Source organism: Electrophorus electricus, chromosome 21 (genome assembly GCF_041902795.1).
Source record: "Electrophorus electricus isolate QZ-2024a chromosome 21, ASM4190279v1, whole genome shotgun sequence".
NCBI classification, from domain to species: Eukaryota; Metazoa; Chordata; class Actinopteri; order Gymnotiformes; family Gymnotidae; genus Electrophorus; species Electrophorus electricus.
The window spans coordinates 13,904,791-13,923,429 of NC_137517.1; the positions used below are offsets into that span (position 1 = coordinate 13,904,791).

At 45.2% G+C, this 18,639-nt stretch overlaps 3 protein-coding genes across 3 annotated transcripts; 1 reads left to right on the top strand and 2 right to left on the bottom strand.

Moving 5' to 3' along the window:
• Positions 1–67: 67 nt before the first annotated feature.
• prodha (proline dehydrogenase (oxidase) 1a) lies at positions 68–9,931 on the bottom strand. The gene is made up of 14 exons (XM_027032671.3): positions 9,533–9,931; positions 9,071–9,279; positions 6,843–6,877; positions 5,285–5,434; positions 5,121–5,185; positions 4,823–4,939; positions 4,586–4,665; positions 4,399–4,480; positions 4,106–4,198; positions 2,904–3,050; positions 2,417–2,592; positions 2,148–2,246; positions 1,922–2,010; positions 68–1,644 (listed from the first exon to the last, which is right to left on the bottom strand). The coding sequence occupies exons 1-14, from the start codon at positions 9,878–9,880 to the stop codon at positions 1,454–1,456; spliced, it is 1,881 nt and encodes a 626-aa protein (XP_026888472.2). The 5' UTR covers positions 9,881–9,931; the 3' UTR covers positions 68–1,453.
• Positions 9,932–14,462: 4,531 nt separating this feature from the next.
• On the bottom strand, positions 14,463–15,269 carry uqcr10 (ubiquinol-cytochrome c reductase, complex III subunit X). The gene is made up of 2 exons (XM_027032686.3): positions 15,089–15,269; positions 14,463–14,726 (listed from the first exon to the last, which is right to left on the bottom strand). The coding sequence occupies exons 1-2, from the start codon at positions 15,227–15,229 to the stop codon at positions 14,682–14,684; spliced, it is 186 nt and encodes a 61-aa protein (XP_026888487.1). The 5' UTR covers positions 15,230–15,269; the 3' UTR covers positions 14,463–14,681.
• Positions 15,270–15,581: 312 nt separating this feature from the next.
• Positions 15,582–18,621, top strand: rpl35 (ribosomal protein L35). The gene is made up of 4 exons (XM_027032684.2): positions 15,582–15,711; positions 16,422–16,558; positions 16,907–16,988; positions 18,418–18,621. Exons 1-4 carry the CDS (start codon positions 15,709–15,711, stop codon positions 18,565–18,567), a joined length of 372 nt encoding a protein of 123 aa, XP_026888485.1. The 5' UTR covers positions 15,582–15,708; the 3' UTR covers positions 18,568–18,621.
• Positions 18,622–18,639: the final 18 nt, after the last annotated feature.

Consider the following 18,639-nt stretch of genomic DNA (forward strand, 5'->3'; position numbering starts at 1 on the left):
TTCAGGCTTCACAACCTCCGAAGAAAGTTATAAATAATGCGAAGGTGTTATAAAAAAAGCCGACATATCCAAAAATAGCTTTTATTTATTTTACACAACACTCTTGTGACTATTCATTTAATTACTCTAGGTTTCGTACAATTAAGACACAAACCACCCTGCATACAGAAATAAGCTGCAACTATAGAACGCAGTAATTCAGCAAACACAGACGACCCAAAAATAAAGAATAAAAGGAAAAATGAACCCAAATCATGATTGTCATTGACTTTAAAATCCTTTCCCCGAATTATTTTTACATTAAAATACAAAATCTTTTACCACCTGTAATATTTTAAACAAGAAAATGGAATGCAGCTAAAATAGCTTTTTCTTAAATCAACTACATTTTATAATACCTGTCATAACACACAAAACAAACACTTCAATTCACAAAGCCTGTTCCTAACACCATTAAATCCTAAAATGTTCTGCATTCCACAACATTTTCACTCACCACCAGTCTCCTCACGAATACCTAAAACCCCTTCACTTATCTACCTGATACTCCCAGCAAAAATATAAATAAGCAAAATAGAATAAAAGTTCAACGCACTAAACTTCACCAGAGTGCAATTCATTCATCTCCCTCAGAAAGTCGCTCTCTTCTCGTGGCTTTGCCTGGAAATTTATGCATCAACGTTGCGAGCCTCCTGGCCCCGCGAAGCGCGGGAACAGCAGACTCCACCCCCTACCGCTACTATGGGTAATTACAATAATAATACTAATAAAACATGAGAGCGCAGTTAAAACACTGTTCACTTGACTTTAGGCTCTGGGTGAGGACGTGCGAGTTATGTGAGAGCCGTATGAGGGAGCATGAAGAGAACAGACGAACACACCCCCACACACACACCTGCTTACGGCAGATGTGAGTAGTAGTGGCTAGAGAGTTTTTTTCCTTACTTTACTACAGTACAATCCCACTGCTACGCCGTGGTCTTAGAGTATGCATGTGTGTACTGAATAATGTGACTGGATTAAATTAAACAAGACAACCAGAAGCCTTTTTCTTTGCAAGAAAGTCATCAAAGCATAGCACAGCTACTGAGTGTGTGTGTGTGTGAGTGAAACAACCCTTAGAACCAAGCACACCCTCATTAGCCTGGTCTACAGACCCAAAATACACTGGTGTATAACAGAGCAGCTCCCCGGGACACTGGTCTATAACAGAGAGGCTTCTCAAAGACTAGTATATAGAGCAGTTCCTCAGGAGACTAATAGAGCAATAACAGAGCAGCTGTTCAGACTGGTTTATAGCGCAGATTGCTAGTGGACTGGTCTACAATAAAGAATCTCCTCAGAAGGCTTCAATGGAGCAGCTCCTCAACAGCACAATCTATAATGAAGCAGCTCCTTTCAGGTGGGCTGTAGAGCAACTCCCTGGCAGGCTGGAGTATGGTAGAGCAGCTCCTCAATAGATGGGCTTGTAGAGCAGCTGGCCACTGAAGAGGCGGCGTTTGAGCTCCTTCCAGAGCAGGCTGCGCTCTCTCTGCGAGCCCTTCATAAAGCCTCGGTTCTCCTGCGCCCGGCGGGACAGGTATGGGATCACCTCATTCACAGGACCATACGGGACATATTTATACACGGGGAACCCAGCCTGACCTGTTCTCACACACACACACACACACACAATATTTTTTCTTGTGAATCCCTTCAGATACCTGTAATTGTCATTTTTTGTTTTAAAAAAATCCTAAAATATGCTCCTAGTATCTAGACAGCTACTGCGTGCCACTTTGAGGTCAACAGAGGGTTTTAACCCCAGAATGACCAGTCCATTTCAACAACACAGTGGCATCCAAAACAATCCAGGTCCACGCAGGTTGTTACTCAGCCTCTTAACAATGACAACCCGTGGGACAGACGACAGAGTGCTCACCGAGAGGGAAGCTGATCTGGTCACACATCCCCAGCAGCTGGCCAAAGTAAACCTTATTCTCCCTCGGAGAGAGACGAATCTCATTCATCCTGTGTGTGGAAAACCAAGGAAAAAAAAACGCCACAACCCCCCCCCACACACACACACATACACACAAACAGAATAATATCATTACTGGAAGCCATTTTCGTTTCTGAGCATATTAAGACGTTTGCCCCAGACTCACTTTTGCAGCGTGAATGTGACGGTGTTCTCGTTGTGCGATGCCACCATCACGTTAGCCTTCCTGTTGCGGTCGATCTCCTCCAAGACGTACTCCAGACACCTGACCACACCCGAACAGAAGCAGCTGCGGTCAGCACGAGCTCTGCTGTGAATCGCCGGCCTCTGACGGACACGCGCAACCTGGCGGGAAGTCCTGCGGCCTGTGCAGGACAGGACGGAGGGACCGAGACGCGAGACGCGGGAGGTTTGCAGTGGCGGGTGCGCTTGTACCTGTGGTACATTCTGTTGGTGGCCTCGTAGTCGGGGTTGATGGGGTCGTCATAGCCGATCTCAGCCGCCCGCTGCCTCTCTTGGTGCATGTAGGCGCCGCGGACCAGCTTGGCGCCAAAATACCAGCCCTCCCGCTGGGACAGCTCCATGTCCACCATGACATTATCATAGGCCTCCTGCACACACATACACGCAAGGACATTACTTTGCGAGGTGCAGCAATACAGTCTCGTAGCCTGCTGTACATCTAACGAGATTATTTAATTGTGTGTTCATGCATTTTATTCTAGATTAACGTCAGTACGCGAAGATTATGAGTATGTGCGCGCTTGTGTGTGTATTTTTAGTATCTGTTGTGACTCCCCTTTGCAGCAATAACTGCAACTAAATGTTCCCAGGAATTGCTGACTGGTCCTGCATTAAGGGTTTAACAAGGGGGAAGATCAGAGGTCTGTGTGCACAGTGTGTGTGTGTGTGTGAGAGATACCTTAAGGTAACACTGGTAGGTGTTGAAGATGATGGGTTTATGGGTGTTGAAGATCCTCTGCATTTCCAGGGTGAGTCTGCTGATGGCGGGCTGAAAATACGTCTGCTCAGCGTCCACCATCAACCTTACCCCGCTCTCAACTGCATGCTGTAACACACACATACACACACAGCAGTTACATAATTTGAACCCCCCCCCCCCCACCCCCAGTCCGCTACAAAGCGCACACACAAACACACTGCAGCGCCTCTGTGGGGTGCCGAGATACGGTCTTGAAGCATATGAACCAGGAAAAATCAACAAATCTTTAACAAAAACATCAGAGGAATGCTGTTAGGTGACTTTAACCGCTTCGCTTTAGATGCCCCCGCTGGGGGCGGCGTCAGGATCGGCGCACGGGCCACCTCCAGTCCTGAACTCACGCCAGGAAAAAAAACCAAAACAAACAAACAAAAAAAACCCCGCACAGCTACGCTAGCCCCACGACCACGGTGCTCAGAGACAGCGCCAACAGTCCCAGACGTCCAAGGGCAAAGAGACGCCAGACACTGGCGTCAGCGCCTTGGAAATGGGAAAAAGAGGACGGAAACAGCCACGTGCATTTTCAGTCACTGCCGTGGTGGCAATTAAACCTGAAACGAGGCCCCAGTTCTGGGGTCGATTCCATCGCTATCGGTCGTCATAGTGACGGACAGAGAAGGTGAAAGTAAGATAAGTGGTCAAACAAGCTCTGACCTAAAAACTGAACACACACACAATCATAACAGAAAGGAATACACACATTTCAGGAGAGTACAGACATACAGCCATGATATTACCACACCAGCAAAAACAGAATGTGCACGCATGGATGACCATATGACGCCTGAATGACCACAGAGACAGAAGATAACATCCCCAGCTCAGCGTCTGACTCGTCACACCATGACCGGCTACAATGCACAGGCGCTCCAAGGACGCGCGCACACGCACACAGAGTAGTGCGTCAGAGAGCAAGATTAAAAGACAGCTTTGTTTGATCATCAGATGTACACAGATCATTGAAGAGCCATCACTCCACAGGGGAAGGACAGACACACTATACACACACACACCCAAACATACACACACACACACACACACACATATATATATATATATATATATATATATATATATATATATATATATATATAAAAATATAAAATTACACACACACAAACCTTGGCCAGGATGTCCATCCGCTGTAGCATTCTCTTCATCTGATGCTCCTCTTCCTCAGTAAACCTGCTCAGCAGAGGCTCCAGGTGACCGGTCTGCAGAGAGACACACACACACACACACACACACACACACACACAATAAATAAAAAAACATGCATACATACAAACACACACAAATGCACACAAATAAGGTCAATAGCTTTTGAATGTGTGTGTGGGTACTGTACTGGTTTGGTACGTGTGTGTGTGTGTGTGTGTGTGTGTGTGTGGGTACTGTATTGGTATTTGTTTACCTCCACATTGGGCACCACCAGCAAGTGGGAGATTCTTGTTCTGTCATTAATGAGGCTATTCCAGTCCAACAAGTCTATAGTCCTACACATGCGAACACACATCCACGCACACACACAGTTGAAAGACTATGCCCACAGAAACATTCTGTGTAAATGTAACTAAGCTGATAGCAGAGAGCTCCATTACCCAGAAGATCCCAGTTTCTCTCCAGTGAACCAGTTCTCGATGTCCTGTTTGGCTCCCACTCCCAGACTAGCCAAATTCTCCTAAAGAAACAAGAGAACAGTGTGTTAAACGGGCACTGCTAAGGCACTTAAGACAAAACTTAAATCAATGAACAAAGAAGCCTGCTTAAAGGCTTACAAAGACCTAACGAAAGCTTGCGCTCTGGAATGCTCATGAAGAGTTGTGAAGGTCAGATACCTGGAGCTGCTCAAGCTCGAGTTTCTGGTCCAGCACAGCCATGCCGTCCTTCCCCTGCTGGGCGGCCAGCAGGCTAAAAAAATGCCTCCATTTCACCAGCACCTCTGAGAACTGCAGCTACAGGGTGTTCAGCACACACACACACACACACACACACACACACACACACACACGCACAGAGAGAGAGAGATGAACAGGCTGTACCTTCCTGGTGGAGAAAATGATCAAAACACACGCGCGTGCACACAGGCAAACAGACAGGAAACACAAAGACAGACAGACAGAGAGAGAACGTTACCAGGAACTGAGGTCGACCCAGCGCAGTCATCTTAATGGCTGAGAATCCATCCACAGAGCTCCCAGCTGCAACATACACACACTTAACTTCAAGAGCTAAAAAAAAGTTGCTTTATTTCAGACCAAATCATGTGTAAATGAAGACGCATGCAGGGCTGGACTCACCAGATGCTTTGATGCACTTGACGAAAGTCTCCATGTGCTGGTCGCACTTGGCCTCGTCAGCGTAGAAGTAGGTGCGTGCGCTAATCACACCGCCCCGCCGGTCGCCAAACTGCCGGTGGGCCTTGTACTTCTTCTCCCGGTGATCCACCCCTGTGCGACAGCCAATCACGCGCCGGACCGTGAGCGAGCTGCACGACCACCGCACCTTCGTACAGGCATCAGTACCCGGTATTGCGTTTCCACAGCAACAATCCAAACGCGAGTCAGACATGTTTGCCGTATGCTCCATATGCCGAACAACTAAATGGGGACGCAGCCCTTCTGTAGGGCGTCCCCTTGTAGGATGCTGGAATGATCATCACCTATTAATTCCCACAATGCACCTCAGCAGACAGGGACTAAACTTGTGCCCTACAAAATTGCGTGCGTCTCAGAGCAAAACAAAGTATTGTTTAGTTTCTACATATTAGTTTTTTTAGTTATATTTTAGTAATAGATTTTGTACTTTATGTCCTAACTGTCATTTGCTTAAAAAGCAAAAAAGCAAATCAGCTAAACGGCTCATGATGAGATGACGACTATGATCAGAAGAGGTCTATTCAACAATCAGTCGCATCTAGAACGTCTTCTGCTCTGAAATCAGCAGGAAGGGCCAGAGAGGGATTCAGGAAAGACTTCCACATGCGCGTTAACCTGTCTGAACATGCTCAGACCATGGCAGTTACTACGGACCTGGAGACTTCTAGTCAGCTGGTGTAATAAAAAAAATTAATCAGTGTGGACAATAAGACCCTGGGAAGCTGAAGACTAAGGAGAACAACTCCATAGCGTTGAAACTCATCATCAAGGACAGTGAATTCCGTCTGCGAGGTTTGCACTGGCAGTGGACTGTAGTTTTACGGCGAGTTAGACGGCACTGCTGAGGACATGAGACGTTCCTCTGCCAACGCGAAAGCGCCACTCCCGGAATCCCAGTCTCCGTACTGCTCTAGAGCTTGGCTGGCACATACAACCTGCCTGCCTCTGGGTGATGCACATGGCCTTCATCGAGGTAAATGATATCATCATCATGCTGAGATTACAGTGAGATTGCGGCGAGATCACGATATCATCATCATGCTGAGATTACAGTGAGATTGCGGCGAGATCTCATCTTTACCTCCTTGTTCCACTTGCATTTGGTTAAGTGCTCAGAGCCTATAAACACTGAGAAATTACAGCATGAACGTACCCCAATATGTAAGCCAACATGAGATGTGACCCAATTAGGCACCATCCAACGCAAAGTTCATGCCATTGTCCCCGTTTCTTTAACACGGGTGTAAAAACTATACGATCACATGGACCAAAACTAGAATACACACCAGGGTAGAGGCGAATCTCGGGTCAGACTGCATGCAATACAGCCATTATACAATCAACTACTCGACTATGTGATGCTTCCTTAAAGACACCATAGTTTGTCATATTTGTCAACTTGACCCACGTCTTGCACGAACAAGTGCGCGCAAACACACAGCGATTTGAAATTAACTATAAAATGGTAAAACGTACATACCATGATTTTCCTTTTCAGCCTCAGAGACACAGGAACTGCAAAAATGGAGAGAAAAAGAGAGAGAGAGAGAGAGAGCGAGAAAGTGGGGAAATGTGTTTCGTGTCATTGTAAGGCAGGTGTCACTTATCAAACAGTTGTAACCCTCCCAGACCTGCTGCCCACACACGCACACCGTGCAGAGACCCTCCACCAAACACACACACTGCGGTTCTGCCAGACAAGGCCAGGCCCACACTCCGGCAGAGCCAACAAAGCCCTCTTTACCCCGTACTGGCGTGACAGGCCGGGGAAGTAACGCAGCCGAGCTGGTCAGAACCGGCTGCTCTGAGCCCAGTCCGGTGCTCTCGGGAACACAGTGTTGTTCTCCTTCTCAGCCTCCCTGCCAAGCAGCGCCCCCATCAAACCCAGTGTTGGAGCTACTTGAGCTCTGGAATGGGTTCTGGAAGCAATGAACTGCAGCTACTGGCAGAGTTTAGGAGGAAATTGAATCGGATGGTCCCGATGGCAACCCTAGTTTTTATTTAATTGATTAATTAATTCAGTATGCCCTCTAGATTTATTGCTGCTTCCTGCACTCTAGAACTCCAGCAGCCCAGTTCTACTTTAGAGCATTTTTGAGCATCTGAATGACTGTGGCAGCTCAAACTCAGAGCCCCCCCAAGCCCTCTGCAAGTTAGCCACGGGACTGAACATGTGCCTAAACTTTAACCCCCACCACTATGTGCAAATTCTCAGGGCGCTGTGCGTCTCTGTAATGGCCCCGGGAACAGGGTACCACGTCACTGCGTGTTTGAGAACAGCAGATAACGCTAAAGCCCTGATAACATTATTTAAAAACGCCACCACCCATATGTTCTTCGCTGTATATACTTCACCTTCTTTCACTGAAGTGCCTGATGACATTTTCTTGTTGAGAATGTTTCCCCAACCACGTTCACTTTTGAAGTTGAGACACAAATGTGCAGTGTGTGTGGTTCTGCTCACACGCATGTGTGTTCACCACATGGAATCACACCAGCAATAGTTTGGCCAGAATCCAGTTTAACTGGTGTTTGCAAATAGGGTTACAAATGTACATCTAAGCACAGCCATTTCTCTGGTAAACCCAACATTTTCTGCTGCTCCATTGAAGCCATTAATCATCTTTTAATCATGAAAAATACAAAAGTGTTGAACAAAGGTTCCTTTAGCAACTGTTTTGAGAGGTTTGTTAAGTTCAGAGGTTCTCTTAGTAGATGTGTGGAACGTTCTTCCAAGCGGGTTTTTAAAAAAAAAATCATAAATAGTCTGGCTCCCTGTCTCTCTCACGCACACGCGCAGCAGTTGAGCTGCTCAGATTAATGCAGTGGCAAAATAAACATCAAACTATATACACTCCACATCTCAATTTACCCAAAACACCTTACATAACACGATCTCTGGGGGTGTGCTGGAACATACTACTCCCTTACACTCATGTGACCAGGAAAGGGCACGAGGGGGGTGTAAACTCTTGCCTCCATAATCAGCCAATCAAAGAGGAGGCCTTGTCCATAAGTACCAATCAGGAGATAAGAGCTTGTGTTTCCATTTCCATGGCCAATTCCACCCCCCCACCACCATTTAAAAGGACATGCTTGTACTATGATATCTTAGTGTTTGAAAGCCATTTTAAAAGGACAAATTGGCAAACTGTAAAGCATGTTTAGCAAGATTTTAAAAGCTTCAAAGAATTTGTCAGGATGTTGCTTCACCACTTTCGGTGAAGAAAATCCACGTGGTTACAAGGAAACTGCATCAGCTGAGACCTGATCCCAGGCCTTAATAATGCAGTCACACTGCAGCTCCATTTCAGAGACAGTATCATATCGGCCTTAGTTCTCTCTGAGCGCCAGCTGAACATCGTCCAATATGGTCGTGAGCCAGGAATAGACAACACCTCCCTGAGGGACAGGCAGAGACATCCGGCCACCGCTCAGGACCACCAGAGCTGATCTTTCAACAGGTCGGATAGGTAACAGTAGTCTGGTGCCGACCTGGCCGGTTTAATCCCAGCTCTGCTATGATGGCTGGCACACTTTAAAGCTTAGACCGGAGACCGTCGTCAGACCGTTGTTCAGGACTACCGCAGGTCTTCACTGACTGGCACTAAGCACCAAGTTCTAGTACTAAGCCGACCTAATGAAATAATTGCCCGAACACTGTGAATACCCTTAAAAGTCCCTTCCGCTCTGAGCTACCACACTCACTCCATCTCCTTCTTCTCAGCCTCCTCCTGGGTGAGGTCTTCCTCCACACTGTAGTCCAGCACAGATCCGACGCCAAACGCCTGGTTCTTCTCAATCAAGGGTTTAATGGAGTCCTGGTCTCCCCCCGCCACAAACTGCCCATAAAACGTCATCTTCATCAACTTCTCGAAAACGCGCTGGCCAAAGAGCCTCTTACTCAGGTCCATCAGCTGACAGAAAATAATGAGAGCAATAATGTATTAAATGATTTAAAATCTTTATTTGAACAATTGAACTGAAGTTCATGGCCCTGCCCACGCAAACTCTTAAGATTTTTCATTCGCGTATTTTTTCCTTAGTTAATGAATTGATTTGAATAAGTCACATTGCGACTTCAATCAAAACAGCTACAAGCAACAATATCATCGCAATACGATTTTTGCCAAGATCGCGAAAAAAAAAAAGCAAAACAAAAACCCTCACCTCCTTGTTCTTGTCGACAACGAAGTCAAATGTGCAGAGTTTGAAAACCAGCAGACTTCGCAGCAGCTCGAGCGTGGTTTTGCTCTTGTAAGCCTCGCGCGTGTTATCGAAGTCCACGCAGACCTTTTTCGCCCCATCAGCCGCGCGAGAGCTTCCTGTGCTGATCAAATCCACCTCGCACCTTCGCTCCACGAGCGTGCACGCGGGGTCCACCGCCGGCACCTCGTTTTTCTCCTTCGCTCGGGTCGACGCTCCGGACGACCGGAATCGTTTCGTCGCAAAGGTCACGCGAGTCCGTTTGCGCGAGCTGACCCTGGCTAGAGCCGGCACTGCTCTGGCGTGCGACATCGCGGCCGCTGCACGCTGCTCCGCGCGGGCGAAACCGTCTGAACCGCGAGCAAGTTTGGTGACGTTGCTTAAGAAACGCGCGTTCCAGAACATGCAAATCTGTTTTGCCACGCGAGAAGGAGATTGGCGGGCTGTGCCTGACGCGCATCGCACAGGTTATGCTACGGGGCTGATGTTAAGTCACTGGAACGCCAAGAGCAGACTTTCGTACATTAAAACGTCGACATTGTACCTAAACTATACAGAATGTGTTTTATAACATGCTACGACATGTGCATTTTATGCACAATCCTGCCTCATCTCACCTGTAGGACAGTCTGTTGTGAGTAAATATAATTTTTCTGTATATGAGCAATGAATGTAAAGGAGAGGGAAACCCTCGCCGTGAACTTCGCTACATCGAATTCAATAACCCGATATCCTCTACCTCCAGTGTGTTTTTAAAACACGAGTGCTGTTACCCTAAAATATTGACATACTGAAGACTAGCCAGTACTTCATAAGCACACACCAAGGCTAGCCATTAAAATCTTGTCACTGATCCCGCAGTGCGCCTGCGTTGAAAGTTGACACATCTGTTTGTGATCTACGACCGGTCTGGCTTGTTTGAAAAACGCATTTTCCCCCCTCTGTTTTATAGTATCATTCTTCCGTAAGTGTGGACTGGGGGCATATCAGTAGTTGGACCTGTAAGTTGTCAGATAAAAAAAGTTAATACCCGATGACGCTCATACTTCGAGAAGTCACCATTCACTCGTCAGACTTCGGAGAACACACAAGCCACTGGTCGTTTATACAGACATAATCCAGTGATGCATGTGCTTCTAGGCGTGTTTCTCAATGCTATTTGGTTTTAAAAGGTATGGAATATTTGGCCCCCCACTAAAATAAAGATTTTATATACAGAATATAAAAACAATGAAAGAATAATGAATAGTTCAGTGTGCAGCAACAGAATTGTTTGTCTACACTAAGTCTGATGTAAAAGTAAAACTAAATAAACTAAGAGAATAAACATGCAGTATGAACACAAAAATGACGCTTGACCACAGCTGAAATATAGTTTTTGTTTGTGAATCCCACCCTCAAGTTTTTTTCTGGTACCAGAATTTATAGGAGGAATGTGTCAATGATTCCCAATGATTGTAATTCACATTATGAAACAGCGATTACACTGACATCTAGTGGCCTGGATGTGTCATAGCTTCATGGCAGCCTACACCGCCTTTACAGTTAATCCAGACGTGACTTTTAACGCTCTACATTTTAGTCAATTTTAAAAAACTACTTGTAAACAAAGAAAACAAAGATATGCAAAGGCTGTTCTACTACATTGGCTTTTGCACAATTTCTGGAAAATGTACAATTTAAAATGTTACTATCATCAAAACAACAGTAGTATTTTTGATCATATCATACACCACCATCAGAAACATCCTTCCAGAACCACAGAACCAGCATAGAAACAGACACACATACAAAAGATTATAGTCACTGCATGCCTTTTTCTACCAAAGCTAGACTCCAAGATCAAGAGCCATAAAAATCTGTTTAGAGCAAAAAGAAAAAGTCAAAATAGTGACTCTTTGACAGCCTCTTTATATATATAACAAAGCTGCATTCCTGTTGGCAATTTGCAATGGAAGCTGTGGACTCATAAAGAGATACAATTTATTGAAAGTGCTTCAGAAAAGAATCTAAAATCTGGTGTGCCTGTTAAAGAAACTCATGAGGGTTTTCATTAATGCAAATCATTGCGATTGTCAAGTGTTAAAGTAAAAACAAAGTACATAGTCAAAGTCAAATTGTATTTATTTTTAAATGATCACTTCTTACAACATGCATTGTCACACAGCAGCTTTACGCATGCTCCAGTGAGCACACTAGTGGTGATGGTGGTAAGTAGAAACGTCCTGAAGGGATCAAGGTTTCGTGTCCAATTATGTCAAATGGATAACTTGTAACGTTTCTGAATGACTTTGGTGCTTCCCAGTCATTTCTCAGCATTATTCTTTTTGCACCTGCCATAACAATGTGGGGCAGATAGAGTAGTTCAGGTATAAGACTGTTAATCATCCTCTGCACTCAAGTTGGACAGCAATATTTTATTATTTTACATTTATTATTAGGATAATACAATTTATTACGATATCCAATTGGCCTAACCCAATTAAACATGAACTGGTTACAAGCTCAGCTGCCTGAGGAGGATGGGTTCTCTTTTCAGTCTTAATCCAAGGTTTTTTCCTTAATTCCCCCCAGTAGTTTCTCCTTACCACTGTCACCACTGGCTCGATTATTAATGATCTGGACCCAGATATCCAAAAAGCACTATATAAATAAAGTTCACTTTTTGTAAGTTTTAACTTTGGCTGATGACAAAATGCTTGTCTGGACACACAGGTATCACATACGGAAACACATGCTACAAAATTTATTTTGGCCAGGTTTGAAAACTGACATAGCTCATTACTGTGACTCTCTTCATACATGCCATCTGACCAGAAAACCTAATCAGACTATCTGCTACTATTCCTATTCCATAGCCCTTATGCGTGAGCCTTTTGAAACTGTCCTAATAGACCCAGCCAATGTCTGGATAAATGGAGGGTTGCGCCCGGAAGGTCATGCGGTGTAAAACTTGCCAAAATAAATGCGAAGCCAGTATGCACATTAATCCCTCTGAGGTGACAGTCTCCATCACAATTCCCTGTCCTCCAGGGAGGAAACTGCTCCACTTCACACCTTCCGCACGTGCCTCACTCTGCATCCAGGGTCAGACTCACACCCCTAAGCAAAATACGCTCTGGTTTCTGTTAGCTCTCCCAGAAAGAGAAGATGATGTAATAATAATCGGGCAGTGGTCACTCTGTGGTTAAGGTGCCCGACTAGCAATCAGAAGGTGGTCAGTTCAAGCCCCACCCCTGCCAGGTTGGGGCTCTGAGCAAGACCCTTAACCACCCAAATTGGATTCAGTCATAATTGTAAGTCACTTTGAATAAAAGAATCAGCTAAATACCATAAAGACAAAATAATGTGTGAATGACAGCATCATCTCCTGAAGGAGAGGGTAATGTGATGTATATTGTCACTAAAGATGTAAAACTGTCTTCCAACAGCTCTTCTAAGGCCATAGCTCATTAGGCTGGTGCTCAGTGCAGGATTGCTACTTGGAAAAGCCCTGGTCTTGGCTACGAACACCCTTGTTTGGTACAAGGGTTGATGGAATTAAATATATATATATTCCATGTTTAATAATTAGTTGCCTAGTACCCCCCCCCCCAGACACTGCATGTAAAAAAATGAACCAATTTTTTTGCAGCACGTCAGCTGACTCATTTTTGCACTTTCACTAGTATTTACCTGCTCTTCAGAGGCCGTTATCGAATCCTGTAGGTCCACAGCAGCTCCTGTTCTTATCCAAATGGTTGTGTATTTAAGGTGATGACTGGCATGGATCGATTACATCAGTTCTGCATTGGGTTACTGACCTTCGTCTTCGTCCAACAAGTGCAAAAAGACCTGCACAAAAAGCTAGCTGGAGCTTGGTGTTGCGAATGGGAGTTCTGGCAAGTGGTTCTAACCTTGCTTCAACTACGTTGCAATGCTGCCCCCCGTTGGCCAAATTCACACCCTTACAATACAGCCCATTTTCATGAGTCTACAGTGGGAAAAAAAAAATAGGTCCATCTAAGGAAACTGAGGGAGAGGCAATAATAACAGCTCCAAAATTTAAAACAAAAATATCTTTGGAAAAGGAAGAGAGAACACAAATACAAAACATTCCCATCATTATCCCGTTAAGTAACAGAGCCCAGTTTCAAACCATCCAACAAGAACCTGCAATGTTGAGTAGGACAAATCAGACCAGCATATGAAACTGTAAGCATTTGGGAGACATTAGCAAAGGCTTTCTGTTCTAATGTTATTCTAACATCGGCTGTGTGGCACGATTACACAGCTGTTCCAGAGTGTAACCAACACTCAATGCATTATGGCTATATGATTACAAAGAAACAAATGTGCATTACAAATTCAAATTAAAAATGGTAATATTCTATACAATTGCCATTTGAACCTTCAGGGGGAAAATAAATTTTAAAAAAATGTAAAAGAGACAAAGGGATGCAAGAAGGATACCTAAAGTAAATGTATGGGAAAGGGGGGGGGGGGGCTCCTGTTATGGAGAATCATTCCTTAAATACTGTCATTTCCCCCCTTGGAGTGGAAACAATTAGTCCTGGGGTTCACACGCTCATTCATAACAAAGCCCACATTCACATGTGTTCCTGCAAATAACCTAAAGCTTGTTGCATGCTTAGCTTCATGACAGGCAACCAAAACAAATCCCATGAAAGAAAATTAATCTTGACTGGCATTAACAGAGACTCACTCGTAAGACTGAGGTTTTGGTAATGGAGAAAATATCAACCTGTGTGTTGGACAAGCTTAATCCCCTGGAAGTAAAATTGTTGACAGGCCCCGAAAGGTCACTGCAATGTTTCTGGTTCTAATATTTTTATTAATTCAGCCCTCTAGGTAGCCTTACAGCCAGACACACAGACTCACAAATAGCATTACATTGTTGGATTTAACACAGGTTTAATTTAGGGTTACAAGTACAAACTGTGGGGAACACGCGGCATAATGCACAGCATCCAAGAGGGGGGCGATGAGTCCACGATCGTCAGAGAAAGTCTCCAGTCCTGCAACGTCTGAATGGTGATGATCCGACATGGTAGACAGAACGCGGTCAAAGTCGGTTGATTATCTCAGGAACGATGGACGCTTAACGTCCCGGTTATTCCTCCTTCTCATAATTGTGTTTAATGTGTTTCCACAATTTCTAAAGTAGCAATAAAAAAAACAATGATAAGCTAATACACTGTCCCGAGGTCCATTAGACAGCGACTTCATCCAAGTTAGCCGCAGTTAGCTAACTAGCTAAGATAACTCCGCTGAACGTCCAATAGTCCACATAACAGGCTGTGTGTGTCGCTCTTTTTATAATAATTGTATACCCAGCCATTTGCATTCACAATATTAATGGAAATAAAATGAACTGGTTTAGCTTGTAGGCATAAAGAGAGCTAGAGTCAGCTAACCTAACGTTAGCTAAGCTACTCACGTCCTTTGTAAGGTCAGCCTTTAACTACGGCCGACACGGATTCAATTCAGACCAACTGAGAAGCGTAACTAGCTACTTACCCCTCGATTTAAACCCTCAAACAACGCGTCTCCAGCTTGGTCAAACACTCGCTCAAACACGACGGCTCCCACCATAATCGTGACGGCGAAAGTCGACGTCTTTTTGAAGAGTAAACCGTAGAGAGTCCGGCTCAGCGCCATGATGTCTCCTAACGGAGGAAGAGGCGTGAACGACAGCAAACCCTGCCGTAGACGCGCACGACGCCCCCACAGACCGTTTATATACGATACTCATTATTATTTACGACCACTTTGACTCAATTAATGCAATTGTAAGTGTGTGAGTGAATGGAGTAATGAATGATCCGGTGTATTAACTTTTGAAGTGTTCCAGTATTGACAGCGGATTTTCAGACCGATTTCTTAGTCGTATTCCTTAGTATTAAAACAAATGTGAATTTAATGTATACTAAAGCAATTCAAATACACACACATATAATTTTTTTTAATTCTCATTTGTAATTTATGTATTATTATTCTGTTATTCTATTATTCTTCCCGCTGCCGTTGACATCGCCCCACTACTCCCCCGCGTTAATAATGGATCGTTCCGTCATAACCCGGTAGATGTTACCGCGTGACCCCTTCGACTTCCTTTCTTGTGGCAGCCATCGAGAAAAATGGTGAGAATTTTCTGGGAACCTTTCAATCCAATGTAATCGCATCCATTTAATATGTTAAACTGGACAGCGGGAGAGTTCTGGATGCAGGCTGATCTATTCTTAAGTCTTGGAGTAAAATATTTTATGCGATGGTCCTAAAAATGTTGAGTTTAATATGTAAATATTCACTTAGCCATAGCTTCTAGCTTAGCTGTTAAAGTGCGGCACCCTTGGCCTGATAAGTTGTGGTCAGGCTTCGTTTGTTTCGTAGAAATACCGTGGCGCCTACGTTTGAGGAACACCACCCTGTTAACAAAAATAAAGCCACAAATGAAGCGTTTATCCTGCGACTGGAAACTCATGTTAGTGCCCTTAAGGCTAACAGACAAGTGCGGCAACGGCATGGAGTCGCTGTGCAGGAGTTTAGTCGGCATGTAGAGCACTATAGAGCTCACTGAGATCGGTAGTGTTAATGTTACTTTCCCATCACTGTCAGTAATAGTGTAGCTTGTGTAGGTCTTCGGTTCCGTGGGGTGATGTTGTTAGCCAGCCGTTTGAGACTTGGTTTTTTGACCAGTTATGATGCCGTGGAGGCTTGACAACTATCTGAAGTTGAGCATTCTGTGTATGGGCCGTTTTGTGCTCGTGTAGGCTGCGCCGTTAGTGGAAAGCGTTTCTAATTGGGGCTATTTCAAAGCGACCGCAAGTACTGAACGTTTGGTGCTCTTTAGGCAAAGATCAAGGCCAGAGACCTGCGCGGTAAGAAGAAGGAGGAGTTGCTCAAACAGCTGGACGACCTGAAGGTGGAACTGTCTCAGCTCCGGGTCGCCAAGGTTACCGGTGGCGCGGCCTCCAAGCTCTCCAAGATGTGAGTATCTTGTGAGCACTGCGCTGTTGACCAACACGGACTGAACACAGACGTCCCAAGTGATGCAGAGCTGGTTGACGATTCATGTTTGAATGTTAAGGTTTAGAAAATTAAAATCTTGCTGTACTGGTTCGCAAAGAGGTTGATTGCCTGATGTGATGAGCCAGTGAACGCCAAGCTGAACAGAGAACTTTGATTTTGTTAGTTTTGTGGACTGATGTTGAGTTGATGGTTGATAGTGTTTCAGTAGTGGTTATGCGGTTCTCTGGTTGAGCTTGCTGACTTTATATAGTTCCTTGTTTGTGTGTGTGCATATATATGACTTTTATATAATTTTTTTGCTTCTAGCCGCGTTGTTCGTAAGTCCATTGCCAGAGTTCTTACTGTCATCAACCAGACGCAGAAAGAGAATCTGAGGAAATTTTACAAGGTGAGTCCTGTGATTTTAGCACATTGCTTTTCGGACAGGGGAGATTGGTGGTGTAATTGGTTGCTGAGCGCAGTTTTCGCCTGGGACCAGGAAACTCATCTATTCACTAATACAAGCCAATGCTCGTATTTACTAATGTGAGCAAAAGCATGTCTGAACTGTCCCGACATGTCCGGCTCCTAAATGTCCTCAGTACCCAGTGCAAGATGGGCAGTAAAGTCCAGGAGCAGTGTAGGCCCCCAGTCTGAAGGTCTGTGTTTCTGAGGAGCAGGCTTGACTTTGAACAGTGCTCAGGTGGTTGATTGGGTTCCAGGGCTGACGCTAGGTATGCAGGTGCAACGGGGAGACGCCAACCATGGTGCTGGCAAAGGAGTCCACTGTGAATGGTACCTTTCGGGTCTGCTGGAGCTTCACAGCCTTGACAACAACACATTCTTGGCTGAGCTTCATTACAGCTCAGTAGGAGTGACCACTCGCCGCTCGAAGCACCGCCGTGGCATGGAGTGGCCTGCAGGCGGCACTGCACTCAAGCAAGATGATCACCCAGCCCTGCTCCTGTGTCTGTGGAGACGGTGTGAATATTCTCTTGCTACAGTAACCGCAGGCTGCTCACTGCAGAGTCTCTGTGACACTCATCTGTTGTGGACAGCCTACAGTTTCATTCTGTTTGGTTGGATGATTGTGGGTCAAGTTTATCCCAGGATTCTTGACTGCTAAAGGGGTTTGTTTTGGTTTTTTTTGGACAAATTAGGGTTTCTTACTTAGCCAGATAACTTCACACTGAGAGCTGGATGTAAACGAGCTTCCTCTTGGATAGTTTGTTACTTTGGGCTGAAGTCATTTGATTCACTAAGGAATCCTGCTTTGGGTCCCAGTAAATGGCTTTTTGGCATTAACAACATGAGATGGAGGGATGGAAAATGTGCTCCAGTGGAGTAGGGTGGTAGCACGACCAAAGTTACAGGTTCAGTTCCCATGGAACACAGTCATACTTGAGCTGCCCTGGATAATGAAACTGCTGCAACGTGTAGGTGAACTCGGAGTGGCAAATATCCCTTTCACTTGGCCAGTAGTGACTGCTGGCTAATTGGGGCAAGTCCTCTGCCTTGTTGGGTGCAGGCTTGAGCAACTGTCTCTGAGACTTGCTCCACAACTGCAGTTTTTACTGCTCCAACGACCTCGATTCTTTGGCAAATTGTCCAGTCTAATTGGGGGCGAACAAACATTCAAGACCCGGTGACCCTGTCAGGTTGAACTTTTGAGAACCTGGTATGTTGATTTGTAAAGCAACCTTTGGTTCTGAGGCACTATAAGTGAATAATGTTACATTCAGCCCTCACTTGCTGACCTGGTGCCATATAGCGAAGCGTGCCGTGTGTTGCTGTAACTTGTGCTCTCTCTCGCTCTCTCCATTCCCGTCACTGTTCAGGGTAAGAAGTACAAGCCCCTGGACCTGAGGCCCAAGAAGACCCGCGCCATCCGCCGGCAGCTGACCAAGCACGAACAGGGCCTCATGACCAAGAAGATGCAGAGGAAGTCACGTCTGTACTCCAACCGCAAATTCGCCGTCAAGGCCTGAGGCTGTACTGCTGTTTCTGTTTTCCACTCAAATAAAAACAAACACCCCACCCTGGATGTGAGGCCGTGTGTT

Coding starts and splice junctions, on each gene's coding strand:
- rpl35 (XM_027032684.2), top strand. Junction 16,559..16,906: donor GCCTCCAAGCTCTCCAAGAT/GTGAGTATCTTG, acceptor TTTTGCTTCTAG/CCGCGTTGTTCGTAAGTCCA. Junction 16,989..18,417: donor ATCTGAGGAAATTTTACAAG/GTGAGTCCTGTG, acceptor GTCACTGTTCAG/GGTAAGAAGTACAAGCCCCT.
- prodha (XM_027032671.3), bottom strand. CDS start 9,880: ATGTCGCACGCCAGAGCAGTGCCGGCTCTAGCCAGGGTCAGCTCGCGC. Junction 4,666..4,822: donor TCGAGCTTGAGCAGCTCCAG/GTATCTGACCTT, acceptor TTGTTTCTTTAG/GAGAATTTGGCTAGTCTGGG. Junction 2,247..2,416: donor ACCAACAGAATGTACCACAG/GTACAAGCGCAC, acceptor GGGTGTGGTCAG/GTGTCTGGAGTACGTCTTGG.
- uqcr10 (XM_027032686.3), bottom strand. CDS start 15,229: ATGGCGCTGAGCCGGACTCTCTACGGTTTACTCTTCAAAAAGACGTCG. Junction 14,727..15,088: donor TTGAGGGTTTAAATCGAGGG/GTAAGTAGCTAG, acceptor TTGCTACTTTAG/AAATTGTGGAAACACATTAA.